Source organism: Tamandua tetradactyla, chromosome 2 (genome assembly GCF_023851605.1).
Source record: "Tamandua tetradactyla isolate mTamTet1 chromosome 2, mTamTet1.pri, whole genome shotgun sequence".
In the NCBI taxonomy this organism is placed as follows: domain Eukaryota; kingdom Metazoa; phylum Chordata; class Mammalia; order Pilosa; family Myrmecophagidae; genus Tamandua; species Tamandua tetradactyla.
This window is the reverse complement of record NC_135328.1, coordinates 176,252,881-176,278,546: the sequence shown is the minus strand read 5'-3', so window position 1 is coordinate 176,278,546 and position 25,666 is coordinate 176,252,881. Positions and strand designations below refer to the sequence as shown.

General features: G+C 42.3%; 1 protein-coding gene across 7 annotated transcripts in view; it reads right to left on the bottom strand.

Annotated features, from left to right (window-relative positions):
- MKNK1 (MAPK interacting serine/threonine kinase 1) overlaps positions 1–25,666 on the bottom strand; it is a 46,747-nt gene that overhangs the window by 10,452 nt on the left and 10,629 nt on the right. For all 7 annotated transcript variants that reach the window (XM_077149775.1, XM_077149770.1, XM_077149773.1 and 4 more), the window contains 5 exons: positions 14,920–15,021; positions 9,965–10,062; positions 6,607–6,686; positions 4,954–5,027; positions 2,745–2,849 (listed from right to left, as the gene is read on the bottom strand). In XM_077149775.1, the coding sequence (XP_077005890.1) occupies positions 2,745–2,849; positions 4,954–5,027; positions 6,607–6,686; positions 9,965–10,062; positions 14,920–15,019 (457 nt within the window). In that variant the 5' untranslated portion in view covers positions 15,020–15,021. The remainder of the gene's footprint in view (positions 1–2,744; positions 2,850–4,953; positions 5,028–6,606; positions 6,687–9,964; positions 10,063–14,919; positions 15,022–25,666) is intronic.

Genomic DNA, 25,666 nt, shown 5'->3' with positions numbered 1-25,666 from the left:
CTCTATCCCATTTCTTTTTGGGTGGCTGACTTAAAAAAAAAAGTTTCCTTCAGTGGGGCTCCCCATGTTTTCAGAGGATCAAGTGTTAGTTAGTTAACAAATCTCCCCAAGGTTGCTTGGTTCCCTTCTCACCTGCTCTGCATGCCCAAGACAGCCCTGCCAGAAGCAGAGCAGGAACTGCTTTAGTCCAAGGATGCTGTTTTCAAGAGAAGAGAAGCCTCCCCTGCATTTTGGCCTGGACTTCTCTTCTGAGGGAGACTTGTTAATAGCAGCTTATTCCTGGAGGGGTTAAAAACTGCTGGTCTGGCCAAGAAGGCATGTGGGGGAACCTTCTAACTAAAGACAGGGACAAGGAGCCAACTCATAGGGCTACTGTGTTCTGACAGTGGCTGCAGAAACCTCCCATTTTTCTCTCCTTCTGCAGAATGCACAGAGGCAGAAGGGTTGGAGGGCCCACCAAGAGCCAAACAGCTACTGCTTAGAGGTAACGTGAAGCAGCAGGGGGGTTTCATGGGTAACCTCATGGGAGTAGGTGGGAGAAAGAGAATGTGGTTTACTAAAACTCCCTTGATGATCAATTTCTTAGGCAGCCCTCCAATTCCCACTAGGAGGCAAAGGCCCAGTCCACCTGAGGCACTTCACCAGAGAGGGAAAGCTGAGTTCCGGCAGGATAAGTAACTTCATCAGTCACCTAATTGAATGAGAACCCAGAGCAACTCAGTCCAGGCTGCACAAATTGAGTCGGGCTACAGCTCACTGCACTAAAAGTGAAAGATATTTTCCATTACAGCAAGTGTTCCCACAGAAGGATCACAAGCCACACACGGAGCCTTACTCTCCAAACAGGTGACAATGGCCCCGTCGTCCCCCAGCCTGAGTACCCAGAGCACCATGCTGCAATCACAGGCCTGCCTGTGTGAGCATACCAGTCATTGAGCGGCTCTGGTTCATTTCCCAGAGGTTACACGGCAGTGTGCCCAGTATTTAAAAGTATGGAACTTGTTTCAGGGCTGACCCATTCTTGCCCAATTCATCTTCCCAGTATGAAGTTATTTAGAAAACAGCCTAGTTCAGTTAGAAATCATTTTTCATGCCCTCCAACTTCTAGTCACATGGCCAGGTGGCCAATTAGATGTTAACAAGTACTCCAGAACTCCTAAGACACCACCAGCTCCCATTCCCTTTAGTGCATTCTTGTAAAAAAATAAATAAATAAATAAAAAATAAAACTGCCTTTACCCCCCTCCAAGGTACGGATCTCAGAAAAAGCATGACCCAGTTTTGTAATCTACAGAGGCAGCTTGGGGAGCAGTTGTAAATCTTTGTCAGGCAGGTGTTACCTGCATGCATCCCAGCTTTCAGAAACAGAACTGCTGCTATTCATCATGCTGTGGAAATACAGATGCCCCCTTCTAGCAGTTTTCATCCCAAGTGCATAGCAGGCTCCCAACATAGGCACTGACAGTACAGAGATCTCTTTTCAGCTACTGTAGGAAATGGGGCTGGAATTAATGAACCTGAAACTCCCCTGTACCTGCTACACCAGTGTGCACTGTTTTGCTGGCACGTGGTGGGATGCATGAGCTGCATGCTTGCAGATGGTACTGAGAACTCACAGCCACTGAGGCTGGTCAAGATCCACAGCTGTGAAGGGGATCGAGCTAAGTCACAGTTTGTCATTCTCCCTACCCCATCCTCAACTAGGCAGCATGCTTTACTTGAAGAGAATTAATATTAAGAATGAAATGCTTTCTGCCTGGTGGGGGATGAGGGTGGAGGAAATATCATTTATTGAAGAACTATTACACACCAGGCATTATGCTCCATCTGCATTACACAGACATGATGTATTTAAGATACACACAATTACTTAGGTGAGTTAATATGTACAAAAGGCTTAGAAGAGTACCTAACCCCTAAGTGCTATGTTAAATGTGAGCTACTGTTGATGATACTGTTATTATCTCTCCTAATTCTCACTATACCTCTATGGGGTCAGCGTTTTTACTGAGAGAGCACTGAGTTGGAAAAAAGGTGAATCCAGGATTCATTATTTCCATGGCACTGCACTGCTGTTAGCTTAGGAAAAATTTTAAAATGCAAGTAATATTCAAACATATTTATGGAAATGTAAAAACACTTTATTTGCAAAGAGATTTAATTCATTACAAAGGTCTTCAGTAGTTGGTCTAGGAAAGAGCTGTAAACTGAAGTGTAATTCAGACAATAGCAACCTGCTGTTTACCACTGTGACGGTCAACAGATTCCTTAAATGTACCATGTTAATAGAAAGATGGCTTTTTCATTTATTGTGAGAGAGATATAAAAGTATATATATAGTATCATGCCAATTTTGAAAAAGAGTTATAAAGGTAATGTATTTTAAAAGACTAGAAGGAATAAGCCCCAAATACTTGGAACGGTAGTACCATGCATGAGTTTTACATTCTTCATGAGGAAGAAGAAAAGGGGAAGGATCCACATACATTCACAAAGACACATATTCACACATGCCTTGTTCAACAGAATGCTTATTCCTTTTCCTCCCTACTCTTCCTCCTGTATGGTTATCCTCATCAACAGCCCTGCCATCTATCCATCATCTAAGCCCTTACGGATGGGTATGTTCAGACCCTGAGCTGCCTGCCAGCTGCTCCATCTCCTGGATCAAGCCTGCCCCCTTTCCCTTGGTACCCAGAGGCTGGCTGGTCCAACACACCTGCCCAGGCAAAGGCTTGGCTCACCTTTGGTATGTAAGAAGTCGAGGGCGGCAGCGACATCCCGCACCACGCGGCTAGCTTCTCGCTCGTTGAAGTGCTTCCGCTTCTGGATGTGGGCCAAGATAGAGCCTAGGGAGCAGAGGGCACACAGGAATGACTTTTCAGGGTTCAGTAAGACTATTTTCTTAAAGGCCAACTTTTCACAAATTGGGGAGTTTCCTGAGGGCGGGTACCTAGGCTTATTCAGCACTAAATGTCTACACCAAGTGTGGTGCCTGCCACTGAAGAGGCACTAGCATTTGTCTGTTGAACACCACTGGACTCCTATCTTCTGGAGTTATCTAAGATGAGTGGTCAAAAAATACGAATGCCAATGGGATAGGTTTGGCTTCTGAAATCAGAGGGAACTAAAAGTGAATCCAAGCAAGAGCACAAGCCTTCACATGGAAATACCATACCCTCAATCAGATAGACAAAGGTCTGGAAAAGGGAAAAGATCTGTTCCCCAACTCTCTGATTTTTCCAATTTATTATTACTATTATTATTTTCTTGACAATGGCTAGCATTTATTGAATAGTTGCCATGTATAAACACTATGCAATACTCTCTAAGTAAATTATCTTGTTCCTACCACAACTGTACAAAATGGGTAGTACTGTTATCTACATTTTAGAGAAGTGGAAACTAAAGCCAAGAATGGTTAAGCAACTCACCCAAGATCACACGTCAGTGTGTGATGGAGGCAGGATTTGAGAGCAGTAAGTCTAACCTCAGAGTCTGTGCAAACTTCCCATTGGTGGGACTTGTGGTCCAACAGCTGTGAGCATGGGTTGCCCTGAGCCAACCAGACTCTCTTTACCCACTAGGTATGTCCTCAATAGAGCTACATTCTAAGCAATCTGGCTATAGGTGACCCCAACTGCAGCCAGCATTTAAAATGTGTAATTCAAAGTTCCAGTGTTGCTGGGCAGGGCAGAGGCAGCCACAGGCACGGACAGATGACTTGGCTCTATGTGGTCTATACTTTCTACCAGAAGCCAGTCAGAAATCCGGGCTGAAGGTGTCATCTCTGTGTGCTAAAAATGGCATGTTTACTTATTATCTGTTTTTATTTTTGGCATGGGGAGGGGATGAGAGAAGAATAGGAAGAACTGCTAGATTTTCCACTGTCTAGAATTAGACAAAGGATCCCAATGTGCTAGGGAACGTTCCTAGGAAACTGGTTCCTAGCTAGGTCTGTAGCTTGTTCTACTGTAGTGAATCTGCTTCCAAATTTGTTAAAAGGGAAGGCAGAGAGCAATATACTACATACTTCTAAGATAGCTGCCAACATGCCCAATTGTTTTAATAATAATAATAACAACCAACATTTATTGAACTCTCAGTGCCTACCAGACACTACGCTAAGCATTTCACATGAACTATCTCAGTTAATTTTCACAGTGATCCAGAGGTAGTTGCTATCATTATTGCAATTTTACAGATAAGAAAACTGTAAAGGTTAAGTGACTTGCCAATGGTCACATGCCATTAATTGTTGGAGCTAGACTTAGAGTGAGCTTTATTGGTTTCTAAAGCAACCTCCCATAACCACCAAGTCCCGCCATGTAGCTCTCCATTCAGCAAGAGTCAACCTCCCTCATCTTCACCTTGCAAATGTATCCTGGGGTAGGCCAAGGGATGGGGAAGAAAAGGGGTTCTTTATTTTCTTCTCTCTGTCAGAAAAGCAACTTAAAATATGCATCCCTGTGTGGAATGAGGACAGTAGTGCTGAAAGTAAAGAGTGGCAGCTTTCTATCTGAAGGATGGTACATGCTCAGTTCTCCTCTCTATCCTGGGTCTGTATCCCAAACAATGGGACCTTCCTTTCTTCCAGAGAGCCTTTCTAGACTTTACAATGTATGCAAGAGCCTCTACTGCATAATTAATTTAAATAGCGAACATGTCAAAATAGGGGGATTGATGAATTGAAGACTAAATGTATCTATATGTGATTCCTATTATAATGAAAAGGCATTTATAGAATGCCCACACAGGTGACATTCTAAGCTCTACAAAATGCTAATTATCATCCTTCCCTCCGGCCTCCCTTCTCCCAAATCAAGGGCAGTTTTTAAGTCCTTCATCCTTTTTATTAGCTTGACTCGTTTTAGAAGTCTCTGGTATTTATGATGGATGATCACCACCCTGGGTCTTAATCAGAAATCCAAACACATACTCAACAGTAAGTACCTCCTTGCAATTTCTCAAAGACCAAGTAAAACCTTGTATCATCTTCAAAGAACTCGATCAGCTCCAAGATGTTCCTTAAATACAGAAAAACAGGAAGAGCAGGTAAAGGGTGGGGGGAATGACATTACATATTGAAGTTCAGTTACAAACGTACAATGAAAAAATAGGCATCGCCCTGTAGCAGGGCAGAAATCAACTTGAAATCAGAATGCTTATTAAAGACCCATGTTTGAGAAGTAGCCAATGGTGTTAGCAAGACTCAGGTCACCTTATCTTTCCATAATGTTTAGTCCCTGGTGTTTTCACCAAGTCTGTGCTGTCAACCCCCAACCCTAAAACCCACTAGGTAGAGTTATAAAAAAGTCCTGGTCACATTAAACTGAATAAAATCTGCAGCCGACTGGAAGCAATTGCTGCTAATAATACTGAATAGTAGGTGTGTGTCCTGGAGGCAAGCAGCAAATAATTACTTGCCCTCCCTCTTGCCCATAAATCATGGGGCAGTATTTACATTGCCTGGAGAAAATGGAAACATCTGTCAAATAGACTTGGGGCCTAACATGGGCACCGCTAGACCCTAACTGCTAAGCGCTGCTTAATGAAATGGCCGCGTTCCTGGCCACCGTAGCACTTGTGGCCTTCCCCGGTGAGCACTCTCTCTCTGCCCGAGTATTACAGTTTTCTGCCAACAAGGTCGTCTTGTAACTCAGTAGGGAAGCCACCGGCCTGGATATTGGAGGTGTTGGGCTTTTTTTTTTCCTTTTAAAGAACGAAATAAACCAAGTAGAGTCTCTAATGCTGAACTAAGAAGCTGCAGGGCTGAAAATAAAAAATCTGTTCCTCATAAAAAAAATGCTGACCACTGTGGGAGACACCAGCCTTTTACTAGTGTGAAGGCGTCCAAATAAGACGGCCAAAATGGCCTCATTTGAAAGAAGATTGTGGAGGCAGCGCCTGGAGTTAAATCAACAGCAGCCTCCATCCTCCAAGCTTAATGACACAGCCATCAATACCAGGCCGCTGGCTCCCTGCTGACCCCGACATGGGGGGTGGAGGGGAGCCCTAGAGCAGGATGCAGAGACTTAGAGGTGACCCTGATTTAAAGCCACAGTGGGAGGACCACTCATTTAGAGGGGGTGGTGGGCAGGCTAAGACTGGGCTAGAGATTACCTTGGCCCAGTTATCAAGCAGAGTGCAAAACAAGGTTTCAGGACCCTTAGTAGCATCTGTGCATATGATAATATGCCAGGAACAGAAAACAGCAGCACATAATCACAGCAATTCTCACCCTTCTCTTCTATTAAAGCAGCCCCCTAAAGATGTCCACTAGACAGCACTTACCCTAGATACCACAAGCTAAAGAAGTAAAAACCCATTTTTCCCCCAAAGACCACTGATTTAGATCACTTGGTCTTCTAACTTGCTTGACTTGCTGAGGTTTACAATATTTCAACCTAAACAGAGGGTAGGCTTCTTCACAACAGCCACTTCTCCTTTCTCTCTCTCTTTTTTAACATTAAAAGATGAAGGAATTATATGTAGTTGTGGGAGGAGAGCTAAATGCTAGGGTCAGAAGATGTGAAGAAATAACTTCCTTTTCTGCAGCCCAGCATCCCCCCAGAGAAGCAGAAAGAAACCCAATACTATACTCACTTGTTTCCCTGACACTGATATAGTGTCTCCACCTCTCGAAATACCCTACTGCGACTGTGCCCAGCTTGTTTTTCGATGATCTGTGGGAAGAATAAAATCTGTCATGTATATCCACATGACCTCAAAATACCCCTTCCGTAGGAACCCTCTGGGAGGATGCAAGGCCAAATTCAGTCCAAATCCTGTTTCAGGCAGAAGTCTGGAGCAGGCCGTGGTGACCCTGTGGGCGCTGTGGCTCTGTTAGCAAAGCAGTAGATTGGTGCCAGGGTTTTCCAGCCTGCTGAGCCTGTTGGGCTCTGGCCCAGCACAACACCAAGAAGAGTACTTAGTGGCTGCCACCGGGTGCATCAGGGAAACTGAGGCAGCCAGCAAGACAAAGATAGCTCTACTCCTGAGGGCATCTCTTCCTGCCTCAAGGGTAAGACTTAAAATCTCTAGTGAAGACTGTTCTGGTGCTGGAAGAAGAGTAAGGGGGCTGAGGGGCACAGTGGAGAGGAACTAAAGCTTCATGGCCGGGTTCAAATGACACCTCCGCAAATCCCCCAGGCAGAAGGAAACCCTTCCTCTTCTGAGAACTTAATCGTTGGAGGCCCTTTATCAAATAGCTTGCAAACAAAATCTCAGTATAGAAAGAGGTTAAACCTTTTGTCCACAGATCTCATATGTGACAAGGCTGGAATTCAAGCCCACAGTTGACTCCAAGGCCCTTGCTATCCTATACGATATCCTATGCAGCTTCTCTTAGAGCACCTAGAGCCTTTGTCTTTCCTACATATTTTGGGGGGATTCCTGCCCCACTCCCACCTCCATCTATACCCGGAGATGCTTGTCAAATTCTGATGGAAGGAATGGATGACTTAACAGTTAAGCAGGTGGCTTAGGCAAGGGCTGGCTGACTCTGAAAAGCTCTATGAACTACTGCTGTGGACCCAGTTACTGAGCAGGCAGAGAACCGCAGTGCTGGGGACAGATACGATTCAACTCATTCACTGATGAAGCGTTTTGGATCAAAGTCAGCAAGAGCTTTCTAGCAGGATAGCTATCCAGCAATAACATAGCTTTTTCTAAGCATGACATAGCTTTTTTCTCTACTAGAGATGTGGACACGGAAAAGAGACAACCTTTTGATAAGTGAAAGAGGAAATTCAAGACCAGATTATTTTGAAATTCCATTCCAATTGAGACTCTAGAAATCGTAAGATGGCTATTTGTGGGGAAACCCCTAACAAAACCAAGTATTGCAGAGCTTGCTGGGAGAAGAAGCCAGTTCTGGAGAGCTTTCAAACACTAGGGAAGACATGAGGTATGGGGAGAACTGCTGAAACAAAAGGATTGCCAAGCCAGGGTCCGGTGTTTGTCCAAAGAGGTCAGAAGGGCATGCAGGAAGGGCCAAGTTTTCCCCCTGTAATCCAACCTTGAAGAAATAGATCTGTCATCCATAAATGTATTTAAACCCTTGAAAATCAATTTATACTTGTGATTTTTACCATATTTAAAAAAACTACTTGTAATTTATGCTGATCTGTTTCCAAAGAGGAATCAAAGTAGTTCTTTTCTTATCATGTGAAGCAAAACTCCAGCAAAAAAAGTAACAACTGGGACTGTGGATAATGTTTAAAAGAAAAGCACTTGTTTTCTCGGGAGCAAATTCAGGCCAGTATGAGGCAGCCCTTAGAGAGAGCTCAAATTGATGATTTGAAAGAAGCTTGAATTGCTCCCTTAGATTTAAGTAAGACCTTCTATCTAGAAAAGTGATTCTCAAACTTTGGTGAATTTGGTAAAAATACAAAGACCTAGGCCCTATCCTATATCAAAAAACCTGGATGTCTCTGGTTCTTGTTAGCTCTCTAGGTGATTCAGACATACACTAAAGCTTAAAACTGCCTAAATGAGTGGTTGTCAAGCTTTAGTGAGTATCAGAATCACCTGGAAAGCTTGTTAAAATTCATATGGCTCCACCCCTCATGTCTGATTCAGGAGATCTGGGGTAAGGCCAGATAATTTGCATTTCTAACAAGTTCCCAGGTGATTCTGCTGCTGGTTCAGAACCACACTGAGAGCCCATGCTCTAGAGTCTCCTTGCATGAGGAGTAGGCAAGTGGAAGCACGGAGGGTTTGAATCTGCAACTCCAAGATCATGTGACCAATGGGAGGCTGCAGTGAGGCTAGAACCGTGTCTCCTGCCCCAAAGCTGAGCGCTCAGTTACTAGCTTTTATTCTCATTATCAGGTTAATGTACATCATTTGTATAGCATTTTTTAAGTTTTAAAGTGCTTCTACCTTATGAGTTCACTTTCATTTTCATCTTTAAAACCTTCCTTGAGACAGGAAGGGCAGGTATTATATTCATTTTAGAGATGTGGAATGGAAGCTCAAGGAGGTTCAGTGACTTGGTCAAAGTCACATAGTAGTAGTTTGTTAAAAGAGAGATGCTTGGTAGGCCTTCTAATTCCAAATCTGGTTGGCTACTACCTGAAGCTGACGTCATTTTTTGTTTAACTTCTTATTAATAAAACCAATCAACATACAACGCAAACATTCTTAACGTACAAACATTCCATACTTGGTGTGCAATCAATGGCTCACAATATCATCACATAGTTGTATATTCATCACCACAACCATTTCTCAGAACATTTACCTCACTCCAGAAAAAGAAACAAAAAGAAAAAAACTCACACATACCGTACCTCCTATCCCTCCCTCTAATTGACCACTAGTATTTCCCTTTACCTAATTAATTTTAACATTTATCTCCCTATTATTTATTTATTTTTAATCCATATTTTTTACTCATCTGTCCATACTGCAGATAAAAGGAGCATCAGAACAAGGTTTTCACAATCATAGAGTCACTTTGCGAAAGCTGTATCATTATACAATCATCTTAAAGAAACATGGCTACTGGAACACAGCTCTATAGTTTCAGGCACGTCCCTCTAGCCTCTCTAATATTCCTTAACTAAAAAGGGGTTATCTAAATAATGTATAAGAATAACCTCCAGGATAACCTCTCCACTCTAGCTGACGTCATTTGACAGGATAAGACGCATCTTACTGTGAGCTAGGCATTGTTGTAAGCACTTTACATATATTAGGCTATTTAATCCTCACAACAATTCTATATTGGTTCTATTATTATACACATTTAACAGATGAGAAAACTGAAGGACAGAGAGGCTAAGTAACTTTCAGAAGGTTACAGAGCAAGTAAGTAGGAAACCGAGGCCTGAATCCAGTGAATATAGCTCCAGAGCCCCCATTCTTATTGAGCTGCTATATTGCAGAGTATAACATTTATTTGGTTTAGGACACACTATTTGCCAAGTAAAGCCTGGCATCCAGATGAGACACTCACTTTGACAGCATATTCTTTGCCATTCTGCAGGCTCACAGCACCTTGAACTTTGGCATAGGCTCCCTCGCCCAGCAATTCAGAGGTCAGCTTGTACACATCTAGAGGTGAAATGGATGAAAGGAATAACAAGATGAGTCACCCTTTGCAAGCTAAGCGCTTCTGTCACTCAGCTTCCCTGGTTTGACATCAACACAGACTGAATGAGTCTGCAGGACTCAGTGAAGAGGAAGACCAGTAGCTTTCCCAGCTATCTCAGGCCTCAGTTTTCCAACAACAAGAATACCAAAGGAGGCACCCTGTCTCTCACTTTAGAGATAAGGTCAGCAAAAGGGTTTCCATTCAGCACATACTTCCTATGCACTTGCTATGTGCCAGATAGCACATTAGACTCATAACAGAGGCAGAGTGAAGAATAAAATATAGTCCCTACCAAAAATATCTCCAAAGCCCCCTTTGGGGAATGGTGAGAACAGGGAGAAATTCAACTTCCCCAAGTTGAATTCTTGATATTCTCACAAGCAGTGTAGACAACCAAAGCTATAGCCAGAGCCCCCAGTCTTGGGGTTTGTTCATATGAAACTTAACCCTGCAAAGGATAGGTCAAGTCTACTTAAAATTTAGGCCTAAGAGTCACCCCCAAGGGAGCCTCTTTTGTTGCTCAGATGTGGCCTCTATCTCCAGCCAACACAATGAGCAGTCTCACCACCATCCCCCTGTCTATGTGGGACATGACTCCCAGGGGTGTGGACCTTCCTGGCAACGTGGGACAGAGATCTTGGAATGAGCTGAGACTCAGCATCAAGGGATTGAGACAACCTTCTCGACCAAAAGGGGGAAGAGCGAAATGAGACAAAATAAAGTGTCAATGACTGAGAGATTCCAAACAGTTGAGAGGTTATCCTGGAGGTTATTCTTACACATTAAATAGGTATCACCTTGTTAATCAAGGTGTAATGGAGAGGCTGGAGGGAACTGCCTGAAAACGTAGAGCTGTGTTCCAGTAGCCATGTTTCTTGAGGATGATTGAATAATGATACAGCTGTCACAATGTGACTGTGTGATTGTGAAAACCTTGTGTCTGATGCTCCTTTTATCTACCTTGTCAACAAAGGAGTAGAACATATGGAATGAAAATAAATAATAGGGGGAACAAATGCTAAATAAAATAAATTTAGTTTGAAATGCTAGTGATCAATGAAAGCGAGGGGTAAGGAGTCTGATAGGTATAATCTTTTTTTTCTTTCCTGTGTTCATTTTATTTCTTTTTCTGAATTAATGCAAATGTTCTAAGAAATGATGAATATGCAACTAAGTGATGATATTGTGAATTACTGATTATGTATGTTGATGTTTTATTTTGTTTCTTTATTTTTTAATTAATAAATAAATTTTAAAAAAACATAAAAAAAAGACATAGTACCTACCCTCTGAGGTCACAGTCCAGTGGGGAACACAGACATAAACACAAGAAACTCCAGAACAAACCAGGCAGTGGTGAGTTCTGTCACAGAGGAACAAGATAAAGTAAAAAAGCAGGGGAAGGAGAAGATGAAGTCTATTCAAAGAACCTGGGGGATCCTCATAGAAGGGATATGATTTGAATGGGCCTCATTCATTCATTTACTCAATCATCTACTCATTTGCTGAGCACTACCATGTGCCAAGTTCTTTACTAGGTATTGGTGACACAAGAGGAGAATTAAACGCTGTTTTATTTTATACCACATACAACAGAAGTAACTGGAGGTTTATGAGAAGTTTCCAGAAGTCACCCTTAGGAAATAAGAGGCAGAAATAGGATGCAAACGAAAGCCTGGAGGTTTTCAGGGTACTGATCAGAGCAGTGCTGAGTAACAGGCCTGGCTGAAAGCCACATTTAGGAGACCTGCTGAACCTCACAAATAGCACAGTCTCTTTGAGGTCCTTCCAAAGGAAGCCACATGCCCATCGTGGCGTCTGCCAAGCTAGTATCCTCCTCTCTCGACCTTCATTTTTCAGCTTTTTCCTCTTGAGGCAGGCTACCATTTAAACCCACAGGTTAAGCAAATACTTTTTAACCATAACATTAGATTTTATCGCTCTTAGTCATGAAAAGCCCTGTAATTGCATAAGCCATCCTTGAATATCAGGAAATACTCTCTTGTGTTCATTGAAAAAGCAAGACCTGTTGATTTGTAAGCTGTTCTAAAAACCTTGGGACTCTTGCCCCCCTCCTCTCCTTTCATCTGCTGAATGAACCACCACCACCTTGCACAAAGTGCTTTCTCAGCTCCATCACGGTTTGGTCTTGCAGCTGTTTATAAGAACAGATGGCACAGTGTTGTTTGCAAGTATTTTAAATAACATGTTTCTCCTAAAAGGGACACTTTGACATTCACCTTTTACACGTCAGGACAGGTAGGTGGTTGGAGGTTTAATATTCCTGACTCATGAAGGGCTTCTTTTTGGAACCACTCTACAAAACAATCAATTCACTAGTCTGCCTGCAATGTTGGAAAAAAGGGCCAAGAGGGGACACTCTTTCAGGTCTCACAATGAAAGAAACAAAATAGACAAAGAGGGAATGTTACTTATAGGAACAGCTACTGATCCTTTTAGTCCTCTGTAGAAGTGTCAGTGATTCAATTTACCCATTACGTGCACATACAGCGATAACAGGACCAGCACTGAGCCTCCTGCCTCGCACACAGGGATTATACAAAAATGTTCAACGATCCAGCGCCGTGTTCTCTGAACACAATGTTCATTCTCTAAAATGGAGTCAAACACATACAAGACAAGTAGTTGCAACCTTTAGAAGTGAAATTATTTGCTTGTACATGTAACAGCATGGATGGACCTTGAGGACATTATGCTGAGTGAGATTAGCCAGAAACAAAAGGACAAATACTGTATGGTCTCACTGACATGAACTGACATTAATGAATGAACTTGGAGAAATTCAGTTAAGAACAGAGGCCAATTAAGAACAGAGGGTAGATTTTGGGTAATGGGAGCTGAAGGGATACAGATTGTGCAACAGGACTGATTGTAAAAATTCAGAAATGGATAACACAATACTACCTAATTGGAGCACAATAATGTTAGTACACTGAATGAAGCTGAATGTGAGAATGATAGAGGGAGGAGGGCTGGGGGCACAAATGAAACTAGAAGGAAAGATAGACAATAAAAATTGAGATGGTATAATCCAGGAATGCCTAGAGTATACAATGATAGTGACTAAATGTACAAATTAAAAAATGCTTTTGCATGAGGAAGAACAAAGGATTGTCAATATCGCAGGGTGTTGAAAATAGATGGTCATTCACATTTTAAAACTTTTAACTTACGTGTGAGACTAAAGCAAAAAATGTTTATTTGGTACAAAGTTTATATTTTGACGAGTGCATTTCCTAATATAATTTATATGGACAGTTTAACTGAACATCATAAGTACATGGAACCTTGAATAAGGCATGAGATTTTGTAGGTTTGTCCAGAGTGATGCCCTGATAAATTCCAGAGTGATTTGAACAGTGAATAAAAAAGTATTTGCAAAGTCCCCTTGGGGGAATGGCGAGAAAGGGGGAAAATTCAACTTCCCTATTTGGGGAATCCTGGATACTCCTGCAAGCAGTGGGGACAACAAAATCAAACAGGCTGAGCCCTCAATCTTGGGGTTTGTTCATATGAAACTTATCCCCACAAAGGACAGACTAAGCCTACTTAAAATTAGGCCTAAGAGTCACCCCCAGAGAACCTTTTTTGTTGATCAGATGTGGCCTATCTTCTCTCCCACCAACACGGTAAGCAAACTCACCGCCCTCCCCCTCTCTACATGGGACATGACTCGCAGGGGTATAAATCTCCCTGGCAATGTGGGACAGAAATCCTAGAATGAGCTGGAGTCAGCATCAGGGATTGAGAAAACTTTCTCAACTGAAAGGGGAAGAGAGAAATGAGATAAAATAAAGTGTCAATGGCTGAGAGATATCAAACAGAGTCGAGAGGTTATGCTGGAGGTTATTCTTACGCATTTTATAGATATCCCCTTTTTAGTTCAAGGTGTATTAGAGAAGCTAGAGGGAAGTGCCCGAAACTGTAGGGCTGTGTTCTAGTAGCCATGTTTCTTGGAGCTGAATGTATAATGATTTAGCTTTTGCAATGTGACTTTGTGATTGTGGGGGAAAAAATACCTAAAATTGTAGAACTGCAACCCATGTCAAACTCTGAAATATGTTCTACAACTAACTGTGGTGCTGTGCTTTGAAATTTATAGCTTTTTTGTATGTATGTCATTTTTCACACAAAAAAAAGAAGGAAAAAAGGTCGATTGTCATGATAAAAAAATATTTAAGCCCTCTAGCCTCCTCTATTCTGGAGCAGCTAGAAGGAAAAATATGAGAGGATTTTATGGTAGCCCATGACAAATTCTGGGATCTGTCCTGTAACTACCTATTGACGAGTGCTTTGAAAACTATTGCTTTTTTATTTCTTTGCTTTGTATATATTGTATTGTACTATACAATACAATAAAAAAAGTTAAAAATAAAAGAAACAAAAACCAAAACAAAATTATTTGCTTGCAGAAGATGTAAGTTTCATTTATACTCAGCAGCACCTCCAGGAACAGCTGAGGGAAAGATCAGATATGAAAAGCTGAAACTCCCACCAAGCAATCTCACTCCATCTACAACTCGGATAGATTGGTTGGGGTCTGCCTCCCCACTTATAAGACTCCAACCACTCAAGGGAGGCCTGTGCATCCTCTAAGCAGTTTCCCCATCCCTGTCCTCTCTTTCTGTGTCCCTCCTTTGTGTAAACTCTCTCACCTCTGTCTTTCATCATTAAACACAAAGGGAACCAACCACGAGCTGGCTCTGAGACGATGCAGCCTAAGATCTATACTACTGGGACGCCCTCCCATGCTTGAGGAGACACATGTCCAGATCTAGGAGAGTTGTGTGACTAACCTTCAAACTTTCCTGGCAAGGAGTCAGTGGCCCGGGCCTTCCGTTTTTTCTTCTTTCTCTTGTCACTTTCTGCAATGGGAAGGGGTTCACTGCTGCCCATTTCTAGGAGATAAAAAGAGATGTAAGGGAAACATTTCTGCACTGATCAAGCTATAAGTTCACCTGGGGGGCGGTAGAGAGGGAACCCAGGAGCTTTACACTGATGGTTTTATGTATCTGGGACGCCTATTGATTTGTTTTGACCCAGGAGGCAAAACTAAATGCATAACCATTATACACAATCATTAACGGTGGAAAGGAACTCAGACAGGCAGGCTAGATTAAAAGAGGATAGTAAAGACCTGCTTTAACCAAGCTCATTAGCACATGGATTTAGATCTGCCACAGTCAAACTAAATTCCCTAAACAGAGCAATGAATCTACAAGCAGAATCTCATTGTGACATCCTTCTGCACTAGAAAGGCAGGACCCAGGGAGCTAAGCAAGAAGGGGGGGGGGGGGTAGAGGGGGTTTCAGGCAGATGAAATCATATGCTCAGTAATACATTTTGGATATTCAAAGGAATGCAGAAAGCCTTCAGTGGAGATCGTGATGGTCTAAGGGCCAGGGAAGGGGTTGAAAATAGCCCCAAATTCCACCAGGTCCAGAGCCTGTGGAGTGCCTGTGGGGCCCACTGCATCCTCTCCCCACACTGGCAGCCTCATTTCAGAGGATGCAGGTAGAGCCTGCCTAGACCTCTGCAGCTGACAGGTCTTTCCCAGGCTGCTGGGTGAGGCTGCTTATTGCAAAAGCATTATTTTCCCTAGCTGGCAAGCACCTGCCACCCCGATTTTAAAGGGTGGATTCGTGAGGCAGACATTCAGACATTAGGCAGATTGGGCAGGGAAAGGGTAAGGGCAGAAAGAATAAGCAGGGGACTGAGACAGGGAAAGAGAAAAGGAAGAATAAAGAAGCAGTGCCCAATCACAGGGCTGTTTCTAAGACACTTTCGTAAGGGCCTTCCCCTGTTAAAGATGAATTACTTCCAGAACATGTCATGCCCCTGATCCAGAGTGGGGCCTTAATACGCTTTGCCTGCAGTTAGAAATAATAAGATTTCTCTGAAGTCTCTGGGTCTAAATCCCCACTAGGGTGATTAAACCTTTACATCCTTCTAAAATAGAGGCTCTCGAGTGTTGATAGGGCATATAGTGTGAGAGACTTTTAGACCAACCTTCAATAAACACAGGCTCTGGCTGCTGGATTTTTTTTTTTTCTAAGAGATTTTAAAATGGAAGCTGGCTGTTTGCCCATTGAGAAGAAAGGTCCGCTCTCTTCTCAGAGGACCCTGGCTGAACCTGACCAGAGAAACGGCAGATCTGCTCAGGAACACTGACTGACACTGGCACATATGTATAGGCTGTTCGCAGGAGCAACTACCCACAGCTATTAGGAGAAGGCACACGGCATGGCATTTTCAACACCACATTCCAGAAGGTATGGTTAAGAGTCGGGTGTCTGACAGCTCAATTTGGGTGCGTTCCATTCTTCCTTCCATTTTGGGGATCTGATGACAGTGGATTTTCAGTTATACTTTAGAGTATAGAACAGGTTGAAAAAAGATAAAAGGAATCCACAGAGGATTTCAAGATAATATTCTAGCTTCATTTGGGGAACTCCAACACTATGAATTCCAAGAACTAAATTTAAACATTAGCACTCCCCAAAACAAACATCTACCCTTACCTAGTTAAAATGAATATTTACTGATCATAGTGGGAAACTCTATAGAAATAAAGCACAGAAGGAACTCAGGGAGGGGGCACCAGCTATTGAGGCAGCAGGTTGAGAAAAGGGTGGTTCTAATCCCCTCTAGCAACATACCAGGAAACACTGTCCCTCTTGCCCGGTCCTTGTGTGCAATCCGGTATTAACCTTCTCCCCCATCTATTTTCTCATTGGCACTGCAGGTCAAGTGCAAAGTGAACAGATTTTGGTTCCAACCTCTTCTCCTCCTTCCCCTGCCCACATTCTGATGGAGGGCCCAAGGACAAACAAAATAGCCAAAAGATAGGTAGGTAGAGGAATAGCAAGAGAGCTGGCAGTATTGAAATTCACAGGGGATGCTCAGACATACTTACGACTCTAGCTAGAAAACCCTGTTAGCAGCAATTTATACGTGTTTTTTACCACAGCAGGGCTGAGGGGGCCTCTTGTGGAGGAAGCATACCTTTGAGCACTGCCGCACACTCAATATTAGATTTTATGGTTTCACACACAAAAAGATAGAGTACCTGGTCCGTTCTGCATGGATTTCAATGGAAGAGGGTGTGCCCGAAGGCACAAATGGTTAAGACTTTTCTTGGAACAGGACTTGTTGAAGGAGAGTTGTTTCTGTAATTAGGTTGGAAAAACGTAGGAAGACAGTGAAGTGAAAGAAACATGCTTAGACGTCCCTGTCTACATGGGGGCTGGAAGGAGGGTACAGGAGAAGTGTCATCATCTTACCAAAGGGTTAACAGCTCCCTATCTGGAGCCTATCTGCATACGCTACTTCGGCACAGCGAGTCCACTTGCAGAATGTGTGGGACCTTAATTCATTTATGCATGAAATCATCTGATAAATGCTTCCTCAGGGTGCAAGGCCTCACAATCAAGCTGGCTCTTGGCTAACCCACGTCCCTTAGTCTAGGAATCCTGTTATCAAAACCCAGTTGAAAAATCTCTCCCCTTTGAAGTTCCCTGATAATTCCAGGTGGATTAAGGCAAACACTTTGGAAATCAGTTGGGTGTTATGCAAATATACGGTAGTAATGCACAGAACTAATGTTAGTGCTCCAACCTCTGCTCGCAAGAAAACCTGCAAGAAGGTCTATTAGAGCCCTGATTTTATTTGGCCTTGAGCTCTTCCCAATGGCCCTTAATGCCAGGATAGTCTCTAGATCATCTGCTTTCCCATAAATTTCCCATGATGTCAGAAATATCAGTCGTCAGAAAATGTACACCAAAGTGAAAATTACATGAAATGAAGCACATACTATTAGGTACAGTGCTTGTTACACAAGTGCACACACTGAAAGAAATAAGGCTATGCCTTTCCCCTGAAGACAATGCAGAATAAGGTTATTCAGCCCTAGGAATTCCCTGACAGATTCCCTCTCAAAAAGAAGCTCAAGGACCTAAAAGTACCCTTACTTTTAAGCTAGAAGTCTGGTCCTTGCTATAGGATTGAGTAACATGTTTGTCATTTCAGAGGAGGAAGAGAGCACTTCTTTTAAGTTTTCAACAGACCCTAGCCCTTCTGTGGCCACCAGCCCCTGTCTTCCTCTTAGATAGCACTCAGCCACCACCCTTCCCCCATCTGGTGAAGGGAGGAGGAGCTGTAGAGGAAACACATTGCTAGTGGGGAAGGCACACTGGGTTTAGATTCGAGAGACCAACTTAAAAGTCTTGGTTCAGATATTACCAGACATAGCACCAAGGCAAGTAACTTTGCCTCTGAAGTCCCAGTTTCCCAATCTATGATATAGGTTTAAAAATAACAGCTCAAAAAAAAAAAAAAAAAAAAAGCTCACAGGGTTGCTGTAAGGACCCAGTAATATCCTTCATATAAACTTGCTGTGAAAAAGATATGTGTATGCACAGGCATGTTTACACACATATGAACACTCAGAGTAGTAGAAAGTCTAGAATGAAATATGCAAAAATGTTAATACTACAATTTTAAAGAGCACCTACTATGTGCCAAGCACTGTGCTGGATATTTTATGTACATCATTTCTAATTTTCATCACAAGCCCAGAGGGTGACTATTTTCATTATATTTTAGATGAGAAAACTGATGCTTGAAGGTTAAATACTTTACCAAACACCAAACATTTAGTTAGTATCTTAACTGGGATTTACACTCTATGCTGCCCTTTCTAGTCCAGACTGTTTTTAATCTGTAGTATTTTCCTGTGTAATGGGATAATCTTATTCCCTTCTTTATATTTTTTCAGTCTTCTCCAAATTGTATACAATGAAATTTACTATCTTTATAATCATGGAAAACAACAAATGCTATTTTTATTTTTACTAAATGGTATTTCAAAAGTAAATACCTTGTAAAAACAAATGCACTGAGCATTCAAGATTGATAGACCCAAGTTCAAATCCTGGCTCCCCACCACTGAAAGAGCAATGTCAAGTTGCTTAGCTTCTCTGGGCATCAGTTTTCTTAATATATGAAGGAGGATAAGAGTAAGGCCTGAGCTGCCTACATCACATGGCTATGCAGACCAAGTAAGAAACTCCATGTGAAAGCACCACTGCTTTATTCATTTGATAAATGTGGTATTTATTGGGCACCTAACAATTGCCTAGTGCTAGACAGTGAGGATACAAGAGAAGAAAACACAGTCTTTAGGAACACTGTTACTTTAGGAATTTAAATCCGCTGACACGTAAAACAATCAATACAGTTATGACAAGAGCTGTGACAGAGAAGTGCCAGGTGCTGTGGAGCAGAAGAGAGGCATCTGACGTGGTCTGGTAACTAGAGGAAGGGCTATCTAAGCTGACACCCAAGGATAAGTAGGAGCTGGCCAGGGAGGGAGCTAGGGGAGAGAGTGTCCTAGACAAAGGAAGGGCAATGTAAGGCCTGAAGGAGAGCAGCAGAGTTGGTTAGCGTCACTGCAAATAGTCCAGGCTGGTTGGACACAGGGAATGTGGGGGGAGTGTGACAAAACAGCTGAAGAAGTAAGCAGGGGCAGATTAGAAGCAGTCTCACCATCAGAGCATTATTATCATTACCAATAAGAAATGTTTCTGTTTCTAGGCATACGCAGACCCTGTTTTCTCCATTAAAATGACAGTAGGGATGAGAGGGAGAGGAGGGACAAGATGGCAGCTTAGTGAGGAGTGGGATTTAGTTCGTCCCCCGGAGCAGCTAGTAAATAGCCAGGGACAGTTCAGAACAGCTCCTGGGGCCACGTCAGTGACCAGACACACAGCATACCCCAGTCTGGACTAGCTGAACCGGCTGCGAGCCCCCCTAGAACCCTGAGTTCCCCAAGCTGCGGAGGCCAGCGCCCCTCCCCCACAGGTTGTTTCCCAGAGGGGAAAGGAAAGAGAATTTACCAGCAGCAGGGGCTGAGCCCAACCAAGCGTCAAATGTGGAATTAATTAACAAATTCTGACTACTAAAAATAGGCCCCCAGCTCAGCTGAACCTCGAGTAAAAGCGGAGGTTGCTGATTTTTGTCCTGGTGCAGAGTGGGCACGCTGACAGAAAAAGAAAAAAGAAAAAAAACAGGTTTTTTTGGATCTGAAAAGGTCTGGGACCTGCAGGTAAGGAGGGGTCACATAGGACCTGGAGATACACAGAGCAACATACCAACTTAACCTCTTGTTTGGCAAACCCAAGGAACGGGGTCCTGCTCTGAAAAGGATTTTTCTTTTTCTCTTTTGTGGCTGTGTTTCTGTGGCTTGATTACTCTTTGGATACAGCTGCAAGGCTTCTTAGGCTCCACTGCCCCAGGCATAGGCAGAATTGAGCTTGTTTGAGAGTTTGTCAGGAGCCTGTGCCTTCCCCAGGAGAGGGTTGGGGCCCACCTCAGGTTGATTCCCTCCCTCAAGGAATTCAGGCCCCAGGGTCTGGAAAAGTGAAGCCATTAAAACCAGACTACAACCTCTCCTCTGTTTCCACCATGCCCCCAGCAGGGAGAGTCTGCTGAAGTTAAAGGTACCGCATCACCTTATGCCGGTGGGACCTGCAGGCAGAAAAGTGCCACACACTGGGAAGGATAGGAAAAACACAAAGTCCAGAGACTTCATAGGAAAGTTTTTCAATCTGCTGGGTCTCACCCTCAGGGAAAACTGACGCAGCTGACTCTTTCCTCTTGAGAGGAGACCAGTTTGGTCTGGGAAAATCTGACTGGGGTCTATAATACCTAAGTAGACCCTCCTAATGGTGGGATGAGGAGGGAAGGCCCCATACAGTCAGGGCAAGAAACAAAAAAACACAAAATTCTGATCTATTAAACAAAACCTCAGCTGGAGGACTAGCATAAGCTTTTGACTGAATGTCAAAGAACAGATACACAACAAAGCCACCCAGCAAGAAAATCCTAGGAAAAAAAAAAGTGAAAACAATCTCCAGAATAAACTAATTAAGGTAATTAAATGCCTAGACACCAGCAAAAAATAGAGAATCATACTAGGAAAATTGAAGAAATGGCCCAAAGGAACAAACCAACAATTCAAATGAGATACAGGAATTAAACAATTAATTCAGAATGTTCGAATAGACATGGAAAACCTCATCAAAAATCAAATCAATGAATTTGAGGGAGAATATAAAGAAGGCAAGGAATGAACAAAAAGAAGAAATTGAAAGTCTGAAAAAACAAATCACAGAATTTATGGGAATCAAAGGCACAATAGATGAGATGGAAAAAACAATGGAAACCTACAATGTCAGATTTCAAGAGGCAGAAGCTAGGATTAGTGAACTGGAGGATGGAACATCTGAAATCTGAAAAGAAAAAGAAAATAAAGGGAGAAGAATGGAAAAATATGAGCAGAGACTCAGGGAACTGAATGACAATATGAAGTGCATGAATGTACGTGTTGTGGGTGTCCCAGAAGGAGAAGCGAAGGGAAAAGGAGGAGAAAAACCAATGGAGGAAATTATCACTGAAAATTTCCCAACTCTTATGAAAGACTTAAAATTACAGATCCAAGAAGTACAGCATACCCCAAACAGAATAGATCCAAATAGATGTACTCCAAGACACTTACTAATCAGAATGTCAGATGTCAAAGAGAAAGAGAGACTCTTGAAAGCTGCAAGAGAAAAACAATCCATCACATCAAGGGAAGTCCCATAAAACTATGCGTAGATTTTTCAGCAGAAACTGTGGAGGTGAGAAGACAGTGGGATGATATATTTACGATACTAAAAGAGAAAAACTGCCAACCAAGAATTCTATATCTAGCAAAACTGTCCTTCAAAAATGAGGGGGGGCAGGCTGCAGTGGCTCAGTGGCAGAGTTCTCGCCTGCTGTGCCAGAGGCCCCCCGGGTTCGATTCCTGGTGCCTGCCCATGCAAAAAAAAGAGAGGGGGAAATTAAAACATTTGCAGACAAAAATTCATTGAGAGAATTGGTGACTAAGAGACCAGCTCTGCAAGAAATACTAAAGGGAGCACTAGAGACAGACAAGAAAAGACAGGAGAGAGAGGTGTGGAGAAGAGTATAGAAATGAAGACTATCAGTAAAGGCAAAAAGAAGAAAAATTAGATATGACATATAAAATCCAAAAGGCAAAATGGTAGAAGTACTGCCCATACAGTAATAACACTAAATGTTAATGGATTAAACTCCCCACTCAACAGACAGACTGGCAGAATGGATTTAAAAACAGGACCCATTTATATTCTGTCTACAAGAAATGCATCTTAGACCCAAGGATAAACATAGGTTGAAAGTGAAAGGTTGGGAAAAGATATTCCATGCAATCAGAAAAGAGCAGGAGTAGCTATACTAACACCCAACAAATTAGACTTCAAATGTAGAACAGTTAAAAGAGACAAAGAAAGATACTATGTACTAATAAAAGGAACAATTCAACAAGAAGACATAACAATCATAAATATTTATGCACTGAGCCAGAATGCTCTAAAATACATGAGGCAGACACTGAAAAAACTGAAAAGAGAAATAGACACATCTACCATAATAGTTGGAGACTTCAATTCCTCATTCTCATCAATGGACAGAACATCTAGACAGAAAATCAATAAACAGAGAATTTGAATAATATGATAAATGAGCTAGACTTAACAGACATATATAGAACATTACACCCCACAACAGCAGGATACACCTTTTCCTCAAGTGCTCATGGATCATTCTCAAGGATAGACCATATGCTGCATCACAAAGCAAGTCTCAATAGATTTAAAAAGATTGAAATCATAAAAAAATCTGAGAGGGCAGAGAATTAATTTCCATTTTCTGACTGGCTGCCATCAGGAACAATCTTCTCCTGTTCACACGTTCTAATAAAATGTGTGCCTAAAAAAAAAAAATGATAATAGGGATGCATGCTCTCTTTCCTTTGAAAAACCTTAGTCAACAAGTACTGATTGTACTAGAAATGTACATGGTGTTAAGGATACAGATCCAAGAATCAACCTGGCTTCTGCAGGGGGAAAGAACCTCAGAGAACTCACAGATGAGAAACGGTCAAGGGGCCTCACCCAACAGGACTATACCACCAACCCAAGCGACCCCAAGGTTCGCCTTCCATGTCATTTCTCCAGAAAGTCTTACAACTATACCATCCCCAAAGCCACCAAACCTATACTCCATACTTTGATAGAGCCTACAGAGAACTCACCAGCTCTTACACCTTGCATGATTCCAAGAATGATAAATTTTCTCCAAGAACAGGACTTCTGGCTAACTCAGTCATGCAAACTTAGTTCCCACCCCTCTTCCAACCATGCTAGGGTTCTTTTCAAGGTCTGTGATTCACTCCTCTCTTCTTCCCAACCTGTAAGAGTTACTTCCCTCAGCCACAAATGCTTTCTAGAAAAAGGAATAACAGGGACAACAAGTTGATAAGTATAACTACCAATTCAGCTGCCTTCTTAGTCATCGGGGCCCCTAGCTGGGGGCCCCAAAACCAGTGGAGAGGTGTGACAATAAAAGGAAACTGAGGAAATGAAAGGAAGTGAGACGGATAGTCCCAGGGAGGAGGAAGAGGAAATGAAGAGGGGCCCAGGGAGCCTGACTCCAGAAAATGCATTTATTTGAAGTAATAGAAGTTATAGTATACACATACTTACATGGTGGTTACTAAATGAGCACTTTGCTACAGAAACTACAATTTATACTTAATCTTATACTTAATCTTCACAACTTTATGAGGTAGGTATAATTATTAAATACATTTTACAGATGAAGAAACTGAGGTACAAACAGATTTAAGTAATTTGCCTTTGGTTACACAGCTAGCAAGTGGCAGAGCTGGAACTTAAATCCAGACAGCCTGACTCAGAATTCAAGTGCTTAACCATTACATTATATTTAGACACTGATGCTGATAGGCAAAAAGGGGTAGCCAGTAAAAATTAGCCAGGTACCAACAAGAATGCTTTCATTTAGACACCACAGCACAGAGTTTCTCGACTGAATTGTTATGAATGAGACCTTGATTTCCTCATCAGCCCACTAGTTCCTGGGCCTCCTGCCTACTCAAGCACGCTGAACAATATCATTGCTACATGTGCTACTGTGTCAAAAAGTTGGGCAGTACTGCTCCAGCTTACATAAACACAAGGGCATTATCACATTATCATTATTACATTAACCAAAAGTCGAACATATCAGAAGTCTCTAATTGCTCACAGATAACACTGTATTTTGTGTTTTGTCATATTATGAAAGATGAGCTACAAACCAAAGACTATTCAAGGTATTTCACGGCAGTTTTGGTATCCAGTACAAGGCTACGTTCTTCTTCCTCACCCATGTGTTGGCTGATTTGGTTTCTGATGGTATCATTACTATTTAGGAGACAAGGGGACAAGGTCAAGGAAAGGATATACTCAAACAGAAGCTAGCCAAATTCAACACAATGGATGAAAGGAGCCACCTGTAAAACCACCTCGATCAGAGGACAGTCTGCCTGTAAATGTGATGACAAGGGACAGAGGTATTTCATAGGGTTTCCCCATGAGTCTTGGTATAGTAAGGCTGGCCAACAGTATGAAGGCTGCAGAGTCCACTCATCTGCAGTGAAAGCTGGCTGTCTGAGGCCTGCAAGGGTGCCGGCAGGGTGGTGATCCAGAGCAGGCCTCCAAATGAGCAGGGCTGGGGTAGTAAGGTCCCCAGAGGCCATGGGTCTAGACCTCAGGTTCACCTTCTATTCTGGTTCTGGGTGCAGAAGCAGTCTTTAGAGCTGTCAGTGCATCTCCTGGGGGTTCCCCCATCCTGGCCTGAGAGAGAACATCCTATGCAGAAAACTAGCCCTTATAAACTGATACTTGTTTGATTTGGGTGATACATACATGGAAGTTCATCATGCTACTCTTTATACTTTATTATAGAAAATGGAAAATGTAGACAAGTGTTTCAGTTTTACACATACTTTAAAAAATGAAGGAAAAAGGCTGCTATTTCTCAAGCCTGTCCATTTCTAAATTAAATGACTAAAGGAAGCACCAGGCTTGGACACTGATTAGTCTTTGTGAATTTGGTCAGGTTAGCCTCTCTGAGGGATACCAGCCATACAAGTCTCTGAGTTTCTATATGGGATGATGGAAAAGTTTTGGTAATGAGTCTTGGTGATGGTACTACAACATTATGAATGTAATTAACAGCACTGAATTATATATTTGATTGTGGTTAAAAGGGGGACATTTTAAGTTGTATATGTACTATTAGAATAAAAATAAAATGAAATAACCCTTAGAACTGCACAAAAGACAGTGAGCCCTAAGTTAAACCACAGATTAGAATTAACAGCAGAAGTATAAAAATGTGCTTTTATCAATTGTGACTAATGTACCACAAAAATGCAAGGTGTTAATAAGAGGATGGTACGTGGGAACCATGTATTTTATGCATGGATGGTCTACAAATGCTTAACTTCTCTAATAAAAAAATGAGTCAAGTTTCTGGTCCTGTCTGGTTCAGAACTGGATTACAGTCTAAGGAGCCCCTACTAAATCTGTGCTTACAGCAATCCTGAAAGTCCTTTCAGTCAGAATATTTCCT